Source organism: Nematolebias whitei, chromosome 1 (assembly GCF_014905685.2).
Source record: "Nematolebias whitei isolate Nwh7 chromosome 1, NemWhi1, whole genome shotgun sequence".
Taxonomy (NCBI): Eukaryota; Metazoa; Chordata; class Actinopteri; order Cyprinodontiformes; family Rivulidae; genus Nematolebias; species Nematolebias whitei.
The window spans coordinates 85,756,172-85,779,180 of NC_056498.1; the positions used below are offsets into that span (position 1 = coordinate 85,756,172).

General features: G+C 40.1%; 1 protein-coding gene across 1 annotated transcript in view; it reads right to left on the reverse strand.

Moving 5' to 3' along the window:
* The window catches only part of hspa12a (heat shock protein 12A), a 90,319-nt gene that overhangs the window by 19,905 nt on the left and 47,405 nt on the right, over nt 1-23,009 (reverse strand). The window contains exons 3-8 of the mRNA XM_037687948.1: nt 21,884-22,011; nt 16,375-16,561; nt 13,935-14,039; nt 13,527-13,643; nt 8,224-8,395; nt 2,180-2,266 (exon numbers count right to left, since the gene is read on the reverse strand). Of these exons, the coding sequence (XP_037543876.1) occupies nt 2,180-2,266; nt 8,224-8,395; nt 13,527-13,643; nt 13,935-14,039; nt 16,375-16,561; nt 21,884-22,011 (796 nt within the window). The remainder of the gene's footprint in view (nt 1-2,179; nt 2,267-8,223; nt 8,396-13,526; nt 13,644-13,934; nt 14,040-16,374; nt 16,562-21,883; nt 22,012-23,009) is intronic.

The window sequence follows — 23,009 nt, forward strand, 5'->3', positions numbered from 1 at the left end:
TCATTGCATTGTTGACCTTGTGTTGACCTTCATATGACAAATAAACCTAACCGTTCTGTTTGTTTGTTTGATTCTCTTTGTTAGCAAAATATCTCATGATCCACTGGACAGGTTTTTTTGAAACTCAAAGTAATCCCTGAATGTGCCACTCAATTCAAGATGGCCACCACAGCTAATTAATCTCAGCAGATGCAAAGATGTTTATAACTCAAGTCAGTTTGACAAATATTGAGCTCAGATTTGGTGTGGTAGTAGCTGAGAGTCATTGGGGATGCAGTAGCTCGGCGGTTAATGCTGCAGTCTCGTAGTTCGGAGGCTGCAGGTTTGAGCCCGGGTACAGGGCGTCTGCTGGCTGTGGTGAACCCTGCAGAGGGAAGCAGCCGAAGGCAAAAACGACAGCAGCTGAGAGTCATCCCCAACATGCGCTCTGAGTCCTCATCGATCGTTAGAGAGCTTTTGTAAAGCCTTGACAGTAAGATGGCGGGCAATATGCAAACCTTCAAGGAATGCTAGTTTTTAGTTAGAGATGTGCGACCTTAATTCTAGAATTCTTAGTTCTAGAATTGCACCGCTCCAGGTGGCTGCATGTTGGAGCAGCTCTGTTACTTTCATTCTGAGATTTTGCTTTTGGAGACTTTAATTCCTCTTTTTCTGGATGTAAATCACATTTTTTGGATGTCTGTTTCCTCTGGTATCGGATGCTGTGCAGCTGGAAGGATTTTTACTGAAACTTTTTTAGTTTTGGACATTTGTTGTGATGTGTAACCATGGCAACAAGGCAGTTTTCTACAACCAACAGCAGCTGATTCACATCTCAAAAGCTCAACTAATATCTCAACTACAGCCTCAAATCCCAAATGAGTTGAAAAGATGTTCTTTGGACGCATTCTCATCAAACATGGGTCATGACAGGGGAAGGACAGGATCGTCCCTCGGCACCTACAGTTGGCTGTCTGCAGTGATAAGGAGCTCGGCAGACTGCTGGGAGGAGTGGCCATCGCTCTGGGAGGAGTTCTGCCCAGCATTCAGGCGGTCCTGCAGCCCCGAGGGAACCGAGAGGCCAGCCGAGTCTGGGTAGACGGATTGGACGGCATCTGCAGCCAGTTTCTTAGGATCCACTGTGGGATGGATCTTTACAAGAGATCCTTCCTGTTTACAGCCATCAGTATCTATAACATCTCTTAATGAAATGAGGATAACAAGTTACAACAACAAATAATTTCCCTTTGGGATTAGTAAAGTATTTTTGAATTGAATTTTGAATTGAATTGAATTATACAAATGTACTTGATCATATGAACAGCTAGCTGTGGATGTCAACAACAAAATGGTTGATCCACTATGAGAAGGGGCAAACTGACAAAGTCTTTTGGATAAAAGACGAAACGTTTAAACAAGAAGAATCTGTCCAGAGGACCTGACTTAACTTTGTTAGATTGAAAACAGTGTGTTTATAGAAATAACGTAAATTGAAAATAATAATTTATAGTGATAGATTGTTTCTTCCGTACAAAGATCCTGGACATGCATGAAACCCATATACTGAGAAGATATAGTGGGCTAACATTAACCTTCTGGGCTGGCCTTCCTACAGCTTCAAACACAACCCTGTTGGAAATATAAGGAATTTGATTAAAAGCCAGGACACCAAGTGATTTGAACAAATTCTACCATGTTGCCAAGAAGAGTGGTGAAATATTAAACAGAATAAGAAGCTTGTTGAAGGTCAAGGTACAACTTGCTAAAGAACATTTAATTGAATATGAGTGTATGAAAACATTTGAGTTGGTATGTGAAATATTTACATGCTGCTAAGTGTAAGATAGATAAATTTACAATATATTCAAACTTATGAAGCTTAACACAGTTTTATGTTATTGATGTAAACTTCTGACAGCAGCTGCAAATAACCTCTTTATGTCAAGTTACAGTAAAGTTAAGTCAAACTACATGACCAACAAAGCAAAGACAAAATGTTTAAAAGTGAAATCTGCTGAGAACTTCCTGCAAATATTATATTTTCCACGGACCTCTAGATTATTAGTTCATTTCAAAAACATGCTCCTGTTTTAATGTGTCTACATCTAGTGTTAAATGTGACAGTACAGAAGACAGAGAGAATGTTTCTTCTACAGAAGAAGAAATAATAAAACTGATGAGTACAAGAGGTGAACTCTACCTTCTTCCAGCTCCGACCAAAGCTCTCCTATGACATTTTCCACCAAAAAGGTGCGACTCTGTCGGTTGCGCCGCACATGCTCCTTAGCTGGTTGTTAACAGAGAGAGAATGTCGTGATGAGTGTGATGAAGGCGTGAAGCTCTGCTCTGTGAAGCTGTGCAGTTTACAAATAGTACAGTGGGGCGTAAGGCAAGCAGCAAGCAGACATGCATGCACTGCTGTTTAACTCCTATTCATGTCCCTGGACTTCTTCATTAACAGCTGAGCTCAGCAAAGTAACCAAAAGGTCACGTTCTACTTCTATAAGGTATGGTGGATTAGAAATGACCAGAATCTTTTTAAATTCATGGATAAACTTGTACATGTAAACTGAAAAGGAAAAAGTGTTGATATTTGGATTTTGATTTAAAGGCCACGCTCAATTTTTAGTCAGAGCTCCAACAATACTTCATCAATCTACTTGTTCTCACACAGCTTCCAGCCCCTGGCCTTTGAACTGCTACGCCGCTTAGCTTTTCAGTGGGTTACTGTTTTTAGCTGTCAAATTACTTGACCTTTTTGTTTCCCAGTCCAGCCCACCCTTAAACAGAACCAGCCCCTGGATTAACCAGCTCCACTCTGCCACCATGCCACTCATCCTAAATGCTAAATAAGTGGTCCACACTAATATTGAGCCTTTAAAAACTCATTACAAGGTTTCTCGTTCACCTCTACACTCTCGTACAGCAAACTGAGAGTACACTGGCAGCCTTAAAATACTAAAGATTAAACACCCCATCTTCTAACTGGAAGATGGCCTCTCTATCACTAAGCCAAAGGGAAAGTGCCCCCAGCTTTCTTCCTCTTCAGCTGCTGGTGGTCAGTAGGAAGTACTTAAAATTATCAGCTAAAAAAAAGGACTTCCTGATAATAATTTCCAAAGTCTCAAAACTGAGTGGTAAGAAAGATGTGACTGTCAGAGGCACAGAGTCATTAACTGAGAAAAGTGCAGTGCACTTTAAAAACACCTACTAGCAAAGGGGATTATGTACAGAGAAAATAAGTTAAGCTATAACTTCTTAATATAAATAAAATTATAATTATGGAAACAAAAATATGTGGAAAAACACCACCACAAAATAAAACACTGTCACGTGTTGTGATCATGTAGTTGTGGTGACATATTTCAGTTCTAATGATGACAACAGGTTGTTAAAAATAATTGTAGAACTACACACTTCAGGTTGAAGAAAAGGGATGTTACAGCTGTGTGAACCAAGGTTTACAGTCTAAACAGGGAGACCTAGAGAAAGTAGATGTCAGAGGGACATTTCCTGCTACACTAAAAAAACCTAAAAAAAAACCAAAGGTCAGCTATTCAACTGTCATTGTCTGCACCAGGGCCATGAGAGAGCTCTACGGCTCACATTATATCACTGCAACAGTCCAGCAACATCAGTACACCAGCACTACTTATATTCCAACAGTTAAATAATGGTTTTCTATTTAAAAGATTGTGCGGGCTGTTTATAAGAACTATAAGCCAATCATTATTAAGATAATCTAAAACAGTACAAAGTGGCATCACCAAATATGCACTGGTTAAAAAGGAGAAAATAAAATCCACACCAAAGACAAACAGCAGAGCCTGTTTCTACAGTCCTGAGGTCAGGATGCTTTCATGTGTCATCTAAATTTAGTTCGTGGTCAAACATTGCTTTAAAATACAAAAATGTACAATTTAAAAATGTTTATAAAAGGAAAAAAAAACCTCAGATGTCATTTAGATCATAACCTATAGATTATGATCAGCCTTATACAAACAAAAGGCCCACTACACATTTGGTGATACCACCCCCGTGCCCCCTTGAACCATTAAAACTGAGCTGGATCACAGCAAATATGGAAAACCCTCTTCAGTATGAAGGGAATCATGAGACTGCTACATTCTCAGTACTCAACAAATATGGTGTCCTGCTATGTTCTGCAACCAAGAGACATTTTCCAGCACCATCACTCAGTTCTATCCATCAGCTACAGCTGCTACAACGGTACTAACATGTGGACGCACTTATGGGGTTATTCAGAAAACATTTGGAGCTGAAGCTCAAGTGCCCAGGTCTAACCCTGCTGATGGTTTCAGTCTCTCTGTTGAAGAAATACCGTTCTGTGCAGAAACTTAACTGCATCCACCCTTCTTCCTTCCTTGTCCAGTAAGCCCGATCATGAACAGGATAAGAGCTTCTTCATGTGTGTCTAATGAAGCGGACCATGGCACAGCATATACTGGCACACGAAGAGCTACGATTAATTGTTAAAGCTTCATGGTGAGAGTGTTGCATGTGCAGTGTGGACATGACTGTTGTAGCATGGACAAGAGGCTAGCATGACCAGTGTGTAAAAGTCTTTGTTGACAAAGCCACTCCAATGACACACGGACACGTCTACATGTATATGCTGACTATAGCTATGAGCTGCCACCACACTCCCCCATGACCCCAGCATGCTGTCACCACAATAGTAACAAGCCACACTCTCACTTCAGATCATGTTGATCATGTTTACCCCCCTTTGCAACCTATCACACGTAATGTGGAGGCCACTGCATTTAAACTATGCAACTGAAGAACTCACCATGACCTTCATGTTTTGCCTGTTTTGTATGTTGTGTGGGTCCATCCTCCAGAAAAGTTGCACTGCTCTGACTTACTACTGGTCAAGGTCCAATCTGACAGATAGGATACATAACGTACTATAGAAATATGTGTACAGTATTTATTGTATCTCTATATCTACGATATCTGTGCTATACGTTATTTTACAACACAGTATCTAAACGATGTTATATTTTAATACAATTTTAGAAAATAATCTTTACTTGTGAATAATGGTCATGAAATATGCTTTAAACCTTGAGTCCTTAAAAAGCTTCTGTCATAAAAACATACCTTGAATTTATTTGGCACAGTCATTTATTTGAGAACAGAATAGAACACAAGACATTAGATTTTCTTTCTTTCTTTCTTTATGAGGAAATCCCTACATTTTTCATTAAACAAATGTAAGGGTAAGACGCAAAAAAGATGTGATTTAAAAAAAAAGTGAAAACGGGAGAATTACTAGATTTGCTTTAACTACATGCATGCAAACAAAAAGTTCAAGTTGTACGGAAGCCTAAGTGGCAGATTTGAATGCTGCAGAGTGAGTTTTTGTGTAAGATTCAGGACGATGGTGCAGAAAGGTCTCAGTCAGAGATGTTTATGTGTTTCATTTTCAAAGGATTAAACTTGTGGAAGAAAGAGTTTAAAAATGAACTCCAGAGATACTGACAAAACTGCCCGACATAATCCATTGCAAACTACAAAGTTTTTATGTAAGTTATCATTGTGATTGCTAACACTGTGGCTTTGGTGAATAATAAAATGAGCTCATTGTTTGTTGTTGTCAATCAACACAATTTAGTCATCTTTTGCCAAATTGCAGACTTTTACAGACACGGTTTATGATTTGTGACTAGATGCAAAATAAACTTTTAGATTGCAAATCTGCCATGAATGTTATATTTATCAAATTTAAAGACATTATAATCCCTCTTTTTGATGATGTTGCACAAAAACTTTGCACCAAAATAAACTGAAGGATGAATTGGAGAAAAAGAAAAAAACAAGGATGACGTAAGTTTTAAGTTTGCTGTTGCTGCTTCACATGTTAAAAGAGTTTAGTGTTAAAAATATATTTAAATCTTTTACAGTCAGGGGGTAAACAGGACAGTTCTAGGGTTTTACATCTGAGACATAATAAAAATGGTCTGGTTTTACTAGATTATAAAATGATTTAAATCTAACCTTTTTGTTTTTACTGTAGCTGACCTTCAAAAGAGCCAGAAACAGGGACTCAGCAGCTGATTCTCCACAGAAAAATTATATGGACTACAGGCCATGTATTATTTGTTTTGTGACATCTAGTGAAGGTTTTTGTTTGGATTAAGACAATAAATGTCTCTATTTCACCACAGATGAACTGTTACTGTTGTCATATCTTTTGAAATAAAACTGCACAACACAAAGTAATTTAAACAGGAATGGGTAGAAGATCAAATCAAATTCAATGTATTTCCTAAAAATTAAATAAAAAACAGGAGCAGTACAGGAGTGGGAGTGATTCTGAACAGGAGCAGGACAGGAGCAGGAGTCATGTTACCAGGAGTGGGACAGGACAGGATTTTTTTCTGTGGGACCAGGACAGGACAGGAGTGAAAATCCACTCCTGTGTCATCCTCTAATCTGAATGGGGCGTTTACATGATGCATTTTTATTCTGAATGGCCGTTTCATCCGATAACTTATGTCCATGTAAACATAGCTATTGAGTCCATTATGAATTCCTTTGATCTGTTTTCAAACAGCAGCATGGCTGAAAAAATGAACAAACTCAAGATGCTGCAACAGCCCAGGTAAAGTCCAGTCGCAACTGTTGAAACATGGGATGGACTTAAGTTACCGTATTTTCTGCCATACCTGTCGCACCGCCCTATAAATAACATCAGTCCAAATATGTCTAATAAAGTGGAAAAGCCATGAATACGTCGCTTCGCCATATACGTCACATCTATTATGTGTCACCGTTGACAGGTCGTGTTTGTTACGCTTCACCGCTGACAACCCAGAAATGTGGATCTAACCCGAAAATGTGGGCCGGTGTTGTGCCAAAAATTGATTGGCTGCCATGTGCACGGGAGGACTTTAACAAGAATTTAACAAGATTAACACTTTAAAACAATTATTTGTTTACTCAAAATTATAGTAAAGGTGTGACTCAGTCTAATTTTTCTTTAATAAATGCACTTTAATGGTCAAATCAGGTGTATTTCAAAAGCTGATACGCGGAAGTAAATGTGTGCACGAGAAGATCTGCAGTGCATTTCTTCAAAATTTAACAAGATAACCACCTAAAAACAATTATTTGTTTGCTCGACATTATAGTAAAGGTGTGTCTCAGTTGAAGTTTTACTTCATAAATGCACTTCAATGGTCAAATTAGCTGCATTTCACCGGGGTGGCGCAGTGAAATGAAACTGGTTTGACGGTTGCTCCAAGCGAGCTGGACAAAGGTGGCAGACTATGGCAAGCCAATTGTGTCATTAATAGGCACTTTTACCTATTACATGACACAACGGCATCCCATACTACTCGAGTGCCATCTAGCGGCTGGAAATGTTAGTGTTCAATATTTTCAGTCAGAATGAATGAAAACGGTCATATCTCAGCCAAAAATTGGTTTATAAATATGGGGAAAAAACATAAATACGTTGCTTCAGTGTATAAGTCGCAGGGCATGCAAATTATGCAAAAAACGTGATTTATAGGCCAAAAAATTTGGTACACAGTTTTTGCATTTTAGCTCTTTTTGTTTAATAAATAATGAAATCATGGAATCTGTTGTGTTTTTGCACACTTGAGGTTAGACTGAACTCTTGTCAGAGCCTGGTGGATCCTTTTTAGTAGACCTGATGAGTAAAACTCTTGAGCTGAACGGTGGTGAACTTTCTTTTACTTTATATGCAGTGGGAAGATGTAAACATGAGCCATCTATCCCTATACAACACATTTAGGTACTAACTAGTTAATCTCATACACACTGAACATATTAATACAGTATTATAATGCTTATGTCTGGTAATATTCAGTATTGGATTTATCATTGTAATATTATTTTTTTAATACATTTATTTCAGAACTGTAAGCAAAGAAGCAAAAGCAAGTTGAATGTGATGGTTTAAATTAAAGAAAAAGTCAGTGTGCCTTTGGACCTTCATGCAGTGTGTGTCTTATTGTGAAATGTTATTTACCATTGCCGGGAGACACTATAGCAGAAAACACAATTCAACAGGAAGAAAACATGTTATTATGTCAGTATAAATAATGCTGAAGTGACTCAGACTGGATACAGTAAAAGGAAATATTACTCAATAATGCAGTAATCTGAAGTGATGTACGCTATAAAGGACCTTCAGGGTGTTTCTATAGAGCAACTGAAAGCAGTAATGTGAGTGTTGATGGGACGTACCTTGGCTCATACCACTCCCCACATTTTCATTGGGACTAAACCCGTTCTGGGTGGTCTGCGTACACAGGTCAACCATCTGATGGAGGCGGAGCTTGCGGCAATAGATCGACGCTGCTTCAGGCTCTAAAGCGATGATCAACTGCTCTGGGGTTTCACGAGACACCAGACCAGACTACGGGGGGGCAGGCGAGAAAAATATGAGTCAAACAACACAATCTGCCTTTCCAACCGTAAATTTTTTTTTACTTGTAAAATGTAGTATTATATGTGACAGTAATGAAGGAATAAAAAAATAACGCAGTAGAAAAGTGCAAACTGTTCTTCATGTTCTGACGACCATTAGATGAGGTCACAGTCTACTAAATAAACAAACTAAAATGTATTAGTCAAATTGATTTAAACACTTTAAAACTTACTAGTACTAATACATTCTGCTACTTCCTCCTTTGACACAGCAACCGATATGAATGTGTTGATTATCACACTGGTTCTCAGACGGTGGGATGCTGGGAGGTCCTGACAGAGGGCGCTCATAAACTCTCCTGTTTTTCTAGTTGGCAGTGTAAAATTTATGAAATGATATTTGCATGAGCCGCAATGAAATTTTTCAGATTAGAGTTGTTCTAATGCATCAGTATTTTACTGTCATTTCATCATTCGTGTCAGAATTAAACTATTTCTTCAAAACTAAGCTGATGATAAACCATCAAAATCAAGTATATTAGTTATGTATCAAAATCAATTTAAAGCTTCTCTTTATAATAAAAAATAAAGCTCCCATGATACATTGAGCTTCTCTGTCATTCTCTGTTCTACTTGGCAGGACTTTATTCAAATAGCTTCCCATACAAATACACACAGTTTGTTTGTTTTTTGCTTATTTTCCCTTTTAGCTTTCTGCTGGTCGACTGGTTTGCACAGTTGAGACAGAAAAATGGCACCATCACACCATCATCGAGCCACTAAGCACAATGTATGAGAGTCATCAAAGCACCACAGTGGTAAAGCTTTAAAACCTAAACCTGGACCCATGAAAGCTGATGAGAGCTGATAAGGAGCTGATGCAATGACTGGGTGCATTTTATGTTCTGTGACAAAAAAAGAGGGAAGAAGTCTCAGACAGTGATACAACAAGTCAATCAGGAGCAGAAATAATGAAGGATAGAAAGTGAATTTGGATAGGTTTGAAATCACAGTCTTTTAAAGACAAAAAAATATTTGCTATAAACTACACTTCTGTAAATAAAATCTTTATCATATCTAAGCATTACTGTTACTCTGAATGCTGAGTCAGCAGTCAAGCTATTGTTTTCATATTTATAGTATTTTTCTGTAGTTTTTAAACTGTTAATTACTTTGTATTTCAGCATACTTTCAGCTATTTAAATTATTTTAAATCAAAATGTCCAACTTGTTCTGGACATTCAGACTATGACTTTTAGTTTTTGTAACTTTGACACTTTTTGAAATATTTCACTTTATACACATTAGTTTCTCTTGAAATGAAAAACCAACTCTTCAAATCCTTGTACAACTTTGTGCTTTTTAAACGTCTACTTGGGCGTAATTGCTTCACATTTTGTTTTTAGGTCTAGTTTTGTAAATTTCAGCATTTAAGTTACTTCTTTAATAATTGCATCTATAACTATTATTCTTCTAATTTTATCTATTAGTCATTGTTTTGTTGGTTTTAACTTTTAGCTACTGTTTTGCTGTATTTAGCTTGTAGTTACTGTTTTGCTTATTAAACTTTTTAGCTATTCTGCTGGTTTAAAGTTTTAACAACTTTTTGTCTCATTTTAGCTTTTAGCTACTGTTTTGTTATTTTTAGAATGCAGCTATTGTTCTCCTATTTTTAGATTTTAGGCACTTTTTATTTTAGATTTTAGCTTTTGTTTAGCTACTTTTAGCTACTGATCTGCTTGTTTTATTAGTTGTTTTGCAAAGTTTAGCTTAACTACTGTATTGCTAGTTGAAGCTTTTAGCTTGAGTTCAGCTAATTTTAGCTTTTAACTTTTCTTTGCTTCTTTGTTGTTTTCAACCAGTTTGACATGACTGTCAAAAAAGGAAGAGGGCAGGCAACGGAGGAGGGGGTGTACCAAAAAGACCATCTTAGCACCAACATAACTGGTTTGTTCCACTTTGGAGTAAGCTGCTGGGGGAAGAATCAGTTTTGTTGTGTGTTTCCTTGACTGATGAAGCCTTCTGGATCGAAGGCGAAACATTTCAGCACAAAAAAGAAACTGTCCAGATGACCCGACTGAAAAATGTTGGATTGTATACCTGGATTATTGAGCATGGACTTTGTTGTTTTATTTGCTTGCTTAGCCTTTGTTCTGATTGTATCAATGGTTTAGGCTACGTTCACGCCGCAGGAAAATACTGATTTCTTTCTAAATTGACTCCAGTCAGTCGACATAAGCGATTTCCGTTTGTCCAAGACAAACTATTTCAGTCTTGGACAGCCAGATCTCATCTCGAGGGTGTCCAGTGGACAACCAAGTGAAATAGTCATGGATTAAAGTTCTCCCTCCCCGTGATGGATTTCTGTCATCGGTAAAAATAAAAAGGGGAAGAAACGTGTGTTTTTCAACTGTCCCGATTAGGGCAGGGCAGTCCTGGATTTTGCCCCACTGTCCTGCGTCCCACATGAGGAGGGGTGGGACACTGCGCCTCCTATCACACAAACTATCACAAAGTTACAGCGATGCAAAATGAGCTAACAAAAATTAAATAAAAGATGAAGCGGTCCCGCTTGGCGTCAAATCTGTCAACTTTTATCAAAAATCCAGCTTTAACTTGTTGTTAGGATGTTGTTAGCTGAGCTTTTAGCCCAGAGGAACATCCTTAAAGGAAGCGTGCCGAGGCAGAATGCATGCGCAACTGGTGAATGTACAAAATTCACAGCGCCAACTAATGACCTGGCATGGTAACTACAGTAGATTGGGGGGGTGGGGGTTGATTCTGTAAGGATTGTACCATTTCCTGTTTCTGTTTGTGTTTGTGTTCCCCACTCTGCTTTTTGTGCTCTTGTTGTTCTGCTCTTTGTGTGGTTTCTGTTCCTGTGTATCTGGTCCTGTTTTCCACTCACTCCTCAGTCTGCCTCTCCACTCCTCAGTCTTTATCATTCACACCTGTCCCTCATCAGCCACCTGCCCAGGTGCTCTCATTACTCACTCTCCCTCTGTCTTATAAAAAGCCTTTCTCTCCTCCACTCCTTGTCCGGTCATTGCTCTGTATTCACAGACATCTCAGTCCTCCTCTGTCTTGTCTGTTTTTGTCCACCTGATGATCTGCTCTGCCTGTGTACTCTGATGTCCTGTTCAGCCTTGTTTCTGATCCTGTTTTGCCAAAGTAAGTTTTGCTGCACCGACAGCCTTTTGTTTTGTTATTTAAATAAATTATTTTTATTTAAACTCCTGCCTCGCTCGCCTCCCTGCAAATGGGTTCCAACGGTGAGGATTGTGACAGATTCCTCTGGATGCATGTAAATACAAAATCTGTTTTTGTCAACGTGGATCTTTTCCTCTAATTAACAGATGAAAAATAAAACATGTTTCCCCCCACCGTGTCCGTGTAAATAGGGCGTGAGTTGAATGAAGCTCCTCAGACTGAAGTCTTTCGGATGAAGGTCGAAACATTTCAAAATTTTTTTTGTTTTTTGAACCCATTCAGAGGACCAGACTTAACTTTTTTAGATTTTTCTACCTGGATTATTGAGCATCCATCAAGATATGTTTCTCTGATTCCTTTTGTCCATGTTCTAATTGCTTCAATTTATCTTTCCCAACAAAACTGAGTTTTATTAGTACAGTAGTGAATTTTATGCTTTGAAAGAGTTCAAAAGAGCTGAGCAAAACAAGAGTGAAGGAGGGTAAAATGGAAGAGAGAAGGATGAGGATTGCATGGTGACACCTGCAGAACTGTGGCATGATTTAGTCAGATGCTGTCCCCTTGTTTTTCTTTCCTCCCTTCCTCCATTTCACTCTCCTTTCTCCTTCCCTCTGTCCTCTGTGGACAGCCAATCAGATGAATCTCAGAGCCTGATGCTGAGTCACTGTAGCTCCCCTCCCCTCCGTTTTTGAACATGATCACTTCCTCTCTGTATCAGTTCTTCCCTCCATCTTTCCTCCAGCCCTCACTGCTTGTATCAGCTAAAATAGCTCCCCCTTCATGCAGGCATTTTGTTTCATCTTCATCTATGACATCATCACAGGGAGAGAGTAGGTTTGTCCAGACCACACAACATACTAAAGACAGTAAATTTCAAATATATTTATAGATTTGAATGAGACTGATACCAAACTCTGCTCATATAGGAAGTATTACACCTAAAATCTGTCTACTCTGATTAATAATTTACACGTAGGAAGGGGGATGTTTCCTTACACACACACAACCCTGGTCCACACCACACGGTGCAGCTCTCCTGGGTTTCTCCTCTGCCCCTCCCCAGTGTGTTGCCTCTGTTAGTACTGCAGACAGACACACCCAGTTACCACAAAGTCTGAACACATCAATGTAAAAACATCTACTACCAAGTACACAGACTATAGAAATAAACACTACATGACCAAGAAGTACATAATGTATTTGGCCCCTCCTCAGGTATTTTTCTGTTTTTGTTCTCTTATAACCAGTAATTTACTAATAGTTTATAAAAACAGTTCAGTATTTAACGAGGTTAACTACCAGTGGAACTACCAGTCTTTTTAACCCTCAGTGGGTTTTCCTGTGTTTGGTTTGAAAACGTAGACTCTGCTATGAATGGTCAGTCGTCACGCTGAAAGACAGTCATGTCTTCAGATTCATCCTCTACAAGATTGTTACCAAAGTGCTCTTTAAGTATCAAGTCAAACTTGACTCTACCGTGGAAAGATCCATGGAAATTGTGCAAGTCAGTAATAAAAATGTTTTCAACAGTTTGAAACTGTCAACGAGTGTTGATCCTGAGGTAGACTGAAGTTAACAGGGATTATAGCAGGAAAAACCTTTTGACTGAAATCTTTCTACACCTAGAAGTTACCCAAGCACAGATGACAGAAATCCATTGTGGCGATTGAAAACTTTAATCCGTGAGTAACTGAGTTTAGATCCACCCCCTCTGTGCCAAAACAGTGATTGTTCTCTGATTAAAATATATTTATATTTATTTATATGCACCACTAGACCAACATTTAAGAGCATGTCCTGTTTCAGTTTAAGATCCAAAAGCTGCCTTTACCAAATTGTTTAAGAGCAGACGCACCTTGTCAGCTGCAGCCTGGAAACATATTATTTTGAAATAAAGATTTTTTGCCCACCTTATATGCCGCTTCCCTCATGAACTGCTTTGCCGGCATCTTCCAGATGGCAGGGACTGTGATCACCCATCTCACAGTGGTGTTGTCAAATTCACCACCTGTCTGATCACTCAGCTCCTGCAGAATTAACAGTAAGACACACGAGTTAGACGACAAATACTCAGAAGTTATCGCACCATTCCTTGTTTAATTTATTAGTAATCAGTTGTATATTTGTTTCACAAGTCATATAGCAACAAAAAAGTACTCCAGCTCCTCTTCACTAACTTGGTTATACTGTTTTAGGCTGAGAAATATTTTTATACAATGAGGCTTTTGTTCTAATACCTTTAATCTACAAACTACTTGTGCAGTAAGACAATGTAATGATGTTGATAGCAGAAAGTGTTGAACAGAGAGACGTGTCACCTTTAATGCTTGCTCCTTGAAGAAAGCCAGTGCGTATGCAAAGATGTCCAGAGCTTTCACTCGTCTTCCATTAGCTGCGTGGATGTCAGTGTCGATGGACAGATTCTGACGGCAAAGAGACGGGGAAGGTAAGAACTGTATGTTGGAATAAAGAATAATTCCTCTTGTACTGAAATGATCAAACGTTCTGGTCTACTGTAGTGCAGCATTAACTACTTATTCTGAGGTTCAGATGGCTTTTTGGGGGTTGAGAGTAAAATATTCATGTTAACTCTGATTTTAGGTAAAGTCAAGGTAAAAGGCAGCATTTACCCCTAGCTGTAGAAGGGTTGGGGGAGGGGGGGACTGAGAACAACAAGGTTCAGTAACTTTCTATTACTTTCAGCTTTAACATAATTTAAAAAATCCTGCAGGTGGACCAGACACAGGAGGATTCTACAGCTTTGATCACAAGAACAAAAAATAGTGAACAAAATTAACCAGTAGCTATGTTTACATGCGCAAAATTGTTTGATTGTACTAAAATGTTTTCAGATTAAATAATAATAATAAAAAAAAATTCTCTCTGTGCTCCGGTGAAGTCAGACATGTGTCCCTGTGTTCCGTCCCCCAGCGTCCCTGCTTGATCTCGTCTTGTGAACCCTCAAAGAGCCTTTTTTTCCCTGCATACCTTCCTAATTCGAAGGATTTGATCAGCTGGTCTCTCAACAAAATTGATCAACTTCTACCAACAGGAGTCAGGGTAAGAAGGACCCTCTTACCTATGGAAACAAATTGGATTCATGACGACAACTAAATTTTGCTGTTTGGGTTGGTGAAATCTTGATTGTCTACAAATTGATGTGAATGTGTTGAAGCTTGGCAGCACTCAGACTGAATTATGTGGAGTTGTGTCAGAGTTGGAGCAGGCTGTTATCAGGACTGTGAACTTTCTAGCAGCACCCATGAACAGTGGGAATAATCTTGGAGAAAGCTGTGAGCTCGATTTTCGGCGTAAGGAATCAATTCAGCTGTTTTGGAGTTTCCATAAGAGAACTGTACCAGCGAGACTTTAAAAGGCAGAAATGGCAATTCACGAGTTCTGCCTGACCCAAACTGTGGCCTCAATGGTGGATTTATCTCAACTCCTCCTGGCATGTTTAGACAAAACAAAGATGCTTTGTCTGTCTCCTCACCCCACCCCTCCCTTCCCCAAGGCCGTGGACACGTGACAGAACCTCAACCGAGCTGATGATGAATGACACCTCTTATTTGGACAATGGCTGAGAGGGGGGCTCTGGACTATGCTACAATCTTCCCTGAAAATTCAATGGCTTCACTGGCCTATATGAACATGTATAACATCTATTTATGGTGCCTTGCTGTGGTAGGTTTGTTTTGATGCCTCAAATTGTGCCATGTCTAAGACAAGGTGTGAGAGATCTTTTTTTTATACCGTCTCTCCTCATGTTTTCTTCCCTTTTCTCATCTAAGCAAAAATATTATTCTGAGGAAGAATAAGAAGGCCGCGCTTATAGCAGCAGCTTTGTGCACTTGGCCTATCTTTTGGACGACTGTACGTACGTGTTCTCGTTGTATCTCGGTGATGTTCTAGATGCACGTCCAGTGATAACTTTCTGAAACTTTAACTGACAATTGTTCATAAGATTATTTGCTAACAGACAAACAAGGTTAACTTCAACAGGTAATGAAAAAGTTTTAAGCAAATATCTCCCACAATGTGCAGTGCTCAGAGTTTGAATTAGGGATGACTTTTGGCTACTAACCCACCAAAAATTAGCTCAGTGTCTGCAAAACTAATGGAATTATAGCTCTATTTATGTTTTCTAAGGCCACTTGACCATGGTGGGCAGGATGAACGGGGTTGGATAGAAATGTTAATTCGTTTTAGATGTGCGTTCAAGGATTAAGTTCTCTGAGTGTCATTCAAAAATTAATTCATTCATTCTGTCCAGTGGTTTAAGATAAATTTTCCTGACAGATAGAGCTGACTATTTGTTAAAGTTTTAAACAAAGGTCTATCAGTTAGTGCTCAGTCTGTGTTGCAGCTCATTCTCAGCTCTGACCACCTCAATACCTGTATAGTTCACTGAGTTATAGTCATTTTTTAAGATTAGGAGATGGGAGTTTTTAATCCTTTCAGTGGTTCATCCACACAGACACAAGCAAAAACATTTGCTGCAGCCACAAGCCTAATTGATTTGCATGCAGTGTATGTCTGATTGTCTTTGTCAGGAAGTCTACCACTAATAAAAGCAAAAAGTCTGCACTCTGCTGCAGTGTCAGCTCAGCCTCACCCTGCAGCAACACGACTCATCCCAGCAGCCGAGGAGAGTCACTGCGCAGACAAACTGCTGCTGCTGGCAAACGAATTACCCACAGAGCTGACAAGCTCTTCTTAATCATTCAGTACAGGTATTTAATATGTTTGCGTTCTCACTGCAGTGGTGTGAAGCTTCATCTTGAATTTTTCCAGATAGAGCCAGTGTTTGGACTCGCTGGGGTCCAAGTCATGGTAGAAATCCCGAGCAGCGTAGCCGAAGCTGTGGAACTTCCTGTCAGGAGTCAGGAGGATGGTGGTTGGAGTCTTTTGATTGGACACACCAGGGTCTCCTCCTTCCCAACGCCTAAAAAGAGACAAGCCAGTTATTAGTTAATGCCCAGAAAATCTGTGTTTCTGTTTTTAAATTCATCAGCTGTCAATGTTTGGAACCACCAACACAATTTAAATAAAAGCTCAACAATTCCTTCTAAGGTGAAGTCCTTGTTCATTCGTCTGTGGATGTGGTTCACATCAGTTATGTAACTTTCTATGAAGTTACATGAACTCGGCCCAATTGGAGTCTTTTGGGATGACTTGAGGTCAGTTATTATGAGCGTTATCTGTCCTCTGTGGGAGAAGATGGGACTGTGGAGATCCTTCATAAGGAGCACCTAATTTAACTAACTGTGGCAAGTTAAAAGAAGAGCTTAATGCTTTAAAAACAAGCAATACAGCCCTGTTGTTGAGGAATCTGAATAGTGAATGTTTGTATAAGAATAAGTGCTATATGTTGTCATGGTTGTATATTTCTATACAATGATGAAACTTGTGCTCTGCATTTAACCCATCACACGTGAGATGCACCCAGGTGGAGCAGTGGACAGCTATGTAGGTGCCTGGGGAGCAATTGGGGATTAGGTGTCTTGCTCAGAGACACCATGATATGTGGGAATGGCTGGGAGTCTAACCGCGACTTTCTGGTCCCAAGTCGGCTGTCCTATCTCTGCACTAGAGCTGTCATTTCTAACCCAGGCCCGAAGCCTGGCTCGAAGCCTGGCTCGAATTCTGGCCCGAATTTGGGCTTGGCTGTAATGATGTGCTGGATGGGCGGGCCGGGTCGATGTTGGGCTTTTGATTACGTCAGTGGGTGTGTGCAACTGGCAATCCAATGATATGGCAAAAAGGTTTGCCAGACCTTCACCAGCCGTACGCGGCCATTTCACCGCGAGCTGCTGGCCTTGAAAGAGGTAAAAAGTTCAGTTAAGCTTCAGATGGACTGTACTGCGAGGCAGCGATCCATCAAAGCCCAAATGGTTGTTCATTTAGCCGCTGCACTCAGCAGACGCACGTGGCCGATGACCCAAACAGGTGACATCCTTAAGCAGACATGTAGAGCAGGGTCCATGTCTGAATAATGCAGAATGCAGCAGAAACAGGGTTTAAATGTTGTTTGACGACCATGAAAGGACAAACACCCCCTCAGCTCCGAACTTATGCCCCTGTTATTCAGCCGCACGTCTGCCGACTAATAACAGTCAAAGCTTAATTAAAAATGTTGGGTTATTTTGGGGTTCGGACCTGTAATTATTGTTAATTCATAGGGTCGGGTTTGGAAATGATGGCCACGGGTTGGGGCCGGGTCGGATTTTTTGGGCCCGAATGCAACTCTACTATGCACCATCTCGGCCCTGTGTAGTTGTAGTATTTTAGATGAGTGTTTCTGGACTGAAATTCAGCAGAGAATGTAGGTAAACATTTATGTTTTGGTGCAAGTTATTCAAGTAGTAGGAGTTACACTGTGTATAAGAAAAGTGTTTTTTTGTTTGTTTGTTTTTTTGCTTTCTCAAGACGGTGTAGAGTGACGGATCCTGGTGAGTAGGGAGTGAGTTTATCCACCATCAGGAACAATGATGGAGAAAGGGGGTGGTCAATGATGGTCTTGGCCACCATAGATTAACCTTTGTCCACCCCACCAGCCACCACAATCATTTGAGGCAACTATACTTTTAAGCAGTGGGGGTCACTGCTAACAAAAAAGTTAGCTGTGCTAATCCATAATACAATAACTCTAGTGGAACTGACACAAACCTGTTGATGTTAGTTTGATTCTACTGGGTTACAAGATGCTGTTCAGCTAGCTGCTGCTGCATCGACCAATCACGTCTTGTCATGTGTACACAGTCAGTCAACAGCATGCCTAACGGACTCTTCAAGACACGCTCAAAACAGACAGAGCAAGGAGAGTGTAGAGCAGGGAGCTGCTATCTAGGATGCCCAGGGGAGCAGATGGTGGGGGTTAAGGGCCTTGCTCAAGGGCCCAGCGTGGGGCAAATGAGGATGGAGGCAGGAGTGGGTGCTTCACCTATCCCACACACATTTTGATGTTGATGGTTCGGGGAGTTGAACCGGTGATCTTCCGATCACAGGCCCACCTTCTCTAACCTCTGCGTTGCCACCTCCCCCAGGAAAATGCTAATCTGCTAAATGAAAAAGTCAGCTGCTGTTAGATGTTAGTGGATTAGCAGAATCGAGGCCCACCACAGCTATTAAGTAATATAATATAAAAATAAATAAATATATAGTTTATTCACATGATTGGGATGGCCAGTTTATGGTGGTGGCCATCTTGGACTTTGACTTGGCAACCAAACTTTCAATAGTCACCTTTTTTTTTACACCTAGATGCACCAACACACCAAAATGGAAGTTGTTTATCAGTATTTTTCAAGTTATCCAGCTCACAAGACAGACTTTTCTTAAGCCTAGCTGTAATCACACAGTGAAATGGATGTTGGTACCTTAATATCCCCCCCCCCCCCCCAAAAGTTTTCATACTCACAACATGCACAGACACACGGAGGCTATTTTCAATTCTCACCCTTCATGCAGCAAAGGGTACAAATAAACAGATCACAAGCGGAGTCTTCATCTAAAATTCTCATGTTTTAAAATAGTTTTGTTGTGATCGTGTGTGTTTTAAATTATACTGTTTTGTGATGTTGATAAGAAAATTATTTTTGCCACTAACTGCTCAGTTCTTCTAAAAAGTCCTGTTGTATTGTTTTGTTTTCCAAATAAATACATTTCAAGTTCATTTGTGAAAGTGTCCATGGGTGTCCTGAAAGGCGCTTTTTAAATAAAATGATTATTATTATTAGTATTATTAATATTTGGTATCTATACTGTACCTTTAGTACGCGGGGAAATGCTTAAAAATCTGATCAGGACCTTTGGGATTTAAATGATCTGCTTTAAAAACAATTTAATGTTTGCATACATCCGATGTAGTACCTTAGCTCATCTGTCTGGAGACGAGTTAATTTGAGCCAGATCATGCCAGAACAAGATCCGGGAGCTTTCTCATTTTGACAGGCTGTGTTCCGGCAACTGTTTGCTCGGATCCAGCAACTCAAATTTTCGCCCCTAAAAGTCCAAAGTCATTGCGCATTTTTATTAAGATTATTTATTAAAAATACAACGAAGAGAGACGTTGCCCTTAAGTCTCCAGTATACTCACGCGTACGTCAGTCCACAGAGGTCCGTGCGTATCAGATTAGAGTCAAAGCAGACGCCCGCAGGGCATGCCCGTGCAAAGCTACATTTTTACGACCGCATATGCATACTCGGTGTCACACAATAAATTGTCTGGCGACGGACTGTTATGTATGCAACACCAATGTATTAAATTCCCCTTCTTCATCCCTGAACTGGTTTTTCTTTTGGTTTTTTACCAAGAGGCAGTCATCTCTTCCTCCTCTGTTGACGCCATGACTGAAATGGTCAGAAATGAAGGAATTTGTCATGAGCTAATGAAAATCAGGTCCAGCGTGGCTGCGGCAGGGTCTGGAGATTTCCTGTTGGGCTGGTCTGATGTGTGGGCTGCAGGGCCAGCGCTCCGTTTTTAAAAAAATTTCGAACTTTTTATTAATAAACATATAAACACAGAACATCGCTGCGGCTGGAGCTGCCAGCTCTCGCCTTTTTTTTTCTTCGACCTGTCAATCAATCCAGTAGACGTGTCAGCAAGTGACAAATCGGCGACCTCAATTTGTCCCGAAGGTAAACGCCCCTTGTCTGTGGAGCTGCTATGCAGCCGCTCAGGGTGGACGCTCGATCATGAAGTCTCAACCCTCTGCGGACAGTGCACACTGTTTCTGCGCGGCTCACAGGATGCGCAAGTATACTGGAGCCTTTAGCCCAGCGGACCCAGTCTGTGGAGTGGATGTTCCAGCCACAGCACGTGCGGCGCACCAGCTCACTCACCCACTCCTCCCAAGGAGCAGGAGAGTAGCCTCTGGAGGAGGCGGGGGTGAGGACGGAGGGACAGATGGTCATATTTACATACGGAGGTGCTGCGTGAAGTCCTTCTCTCCTCCTCTCCAAACATTGTCCCTACTCAGCAGCGCTGCGCAATGAAAAACACCCCCCTCCCCTCCTTTCAGACCCCCTAAAAAGAAACGATCATTTATTCAACAGAATAAATAAATGTCCTGCAGACAGTGCATGTCATGCACAGAAACGTCTCCAGACAGCTCTACAGAGCGCACACAACTGCTGATGTGACTGAACTCCTGCATACATTTCAGAGATAATAAATAAAAAAGCTTACAGTAAAAAAAAAAATAATAATAATACGAGAGAAATGTTTGATGTGTATTATTGACATCACATCACGTTTCAAAACAACAGCACTAATTTGTCAAAATAACAGTATCAAAATGTTAAAGACAGTCCAATTTATTATTTAAAATAAATAGATGGATGGATTGTCCTTAGCTGGACAACTGAGAATTGAAGCACCAGGAGGCAGTGGTAATCCAGATTGAAGCAGAACAACGCGCAGGACTGAAGAGTTCAGTCGGACAGTAAAGTGTGTATGGGGGAGGGGGGGGTGTGCGTTTAGGACGCTTGACTGAATCGGAGCTGCTCTATTCACTGCTCTCTAAAATAGTAATTTCAATTCAACCTTTATCTATACAGGTTGTTAGTCTCATTGAGTCTCGAGGACTCATTTACAAGAGAGACCGGTTTTTAATCAATTTAATCAAATGTTTACAGATGTTTAACAACCTGTTAAAATACACCAAAATGCAAGACAAGGCATCTCTTTTATTTCAAATTTTCACAGGGAGGACCCACAGACCCCCCCCCCACCCCCCCCACCCGACCGCCTGCTATTTGTGTTCCGGCACCAATTGGTTTACAAATTAAGCCCTGCCTGGAGAGTGGACAAACCCTTGGTATGTGAGCAGAGCAGTATTATGACGTTTGTGTGGTTGAAATCTCCAGTCATATTAAAACATTTTGTATATTTTAAAACTAAAAGCTCATTTTATAGCAACATGCTGTTTGAATAGGGCCTGGAGTAAATGCTGGGAAAAATGGACACCATCACCACCAGAGAAGTCCAGTGAAATCTTGTTGCAGGTGGATGAGCCGGCTGTTCTCACAACGTTCTACTTTGTACTCAAATGAATACTTCATTCACTTTTCCTCAGATACAAAATAAACTGTGGTAAACTTTTTGTGTACATTTCATTTGGTATTTTTAAATCAACACTCCAGAATCGTTCTCTGTAAATATTAGTCAGCAGTGTGATTTTGTGCTGATATGGCTTCAGCACCCCCCCCCCCCCCCCCCTTACTGTTTATCCCAATGAATGTCTGCATTGCAGTGTCGGCCCACCTCATGGTGTGAATGCACTCAGGCTCCTTCGTGAAGGCGTAGGCATATCCACTGGATGTGGTGCCGAAGTCAATGGCGACGACCACCACAAACGATGGTCCTGACTGGACCTGGTCTGTGTCATTCTGCTGCGCATGGAGGGGAACAAGTGCACAGAGGGGAACAAACACACGGGGCATTAGCTGGATCAGCACTAACAACATGCAGGAAAAAACATGTCATGTTAACACAGAAATAAAGCAGGATAGAGTCAATTTCAAACAACTGCATCTGTTATCTGCTAAGTAGTCATACTAGGGTAAAGATGGTGGCAGGTATCTATATTTTTATTTTATGTTTTCCTGTCCACTGTGCTTGTTTGTTTTTATTGTACAGCACTTTGGTTGGCCTTGTTGCTGTTTTAAGTGCTCTATAAATAAACTGGTATGGTATGGTATGGTTATTGCTGGGACAACCATAGGAATGATTTTAGAACAAAGTCACTGAAACTATTAATATTTTAAATTTAAAACAAAGCTGTACTTGTACTTTAGAGTCAGAGTCAGAGTCAGAGTTTCTTTATTGTCATTCGCACCTCATGTGGTACATGTGGTGGAGCGAAATTATGTACACGGGGTCCCAGTTACATCCAACAATAAAATGTCTAAGAAAAACAGTAATAACATCTAAGATATGAACTAAGAAAAACATCAACTAAATATACACTAAGCACTCATAACATAAAACATTGAACATCAGCACAAACATGAACATGAGTCTGTGAGCAGATGTGCACGCATGAACACATCAACATTGAAACAGATCAGCAGCAACATGAAACAGATCAGCAGCAACATGATATGGTTTTTCACAGTGATTATTCTAGTTAGAGATTCATGAGTCTAACAGCCTCAGGGTAGAAGCTGTTCCTCAGTCTCTCAAAGGCTCATCATAGTGTTAGACTTTAGAAATTAGTCACAATCTGATCAAACTTGACTTGAAATTACATTTTAAAGCATTCTTAAACATCACTCTTACATGCCATGCTAATATTATCACATTAATTGCAATCATAATAGAAATATATATATATACAGTATATATATATATATATATATATACATACATATATATACACAGTATATAT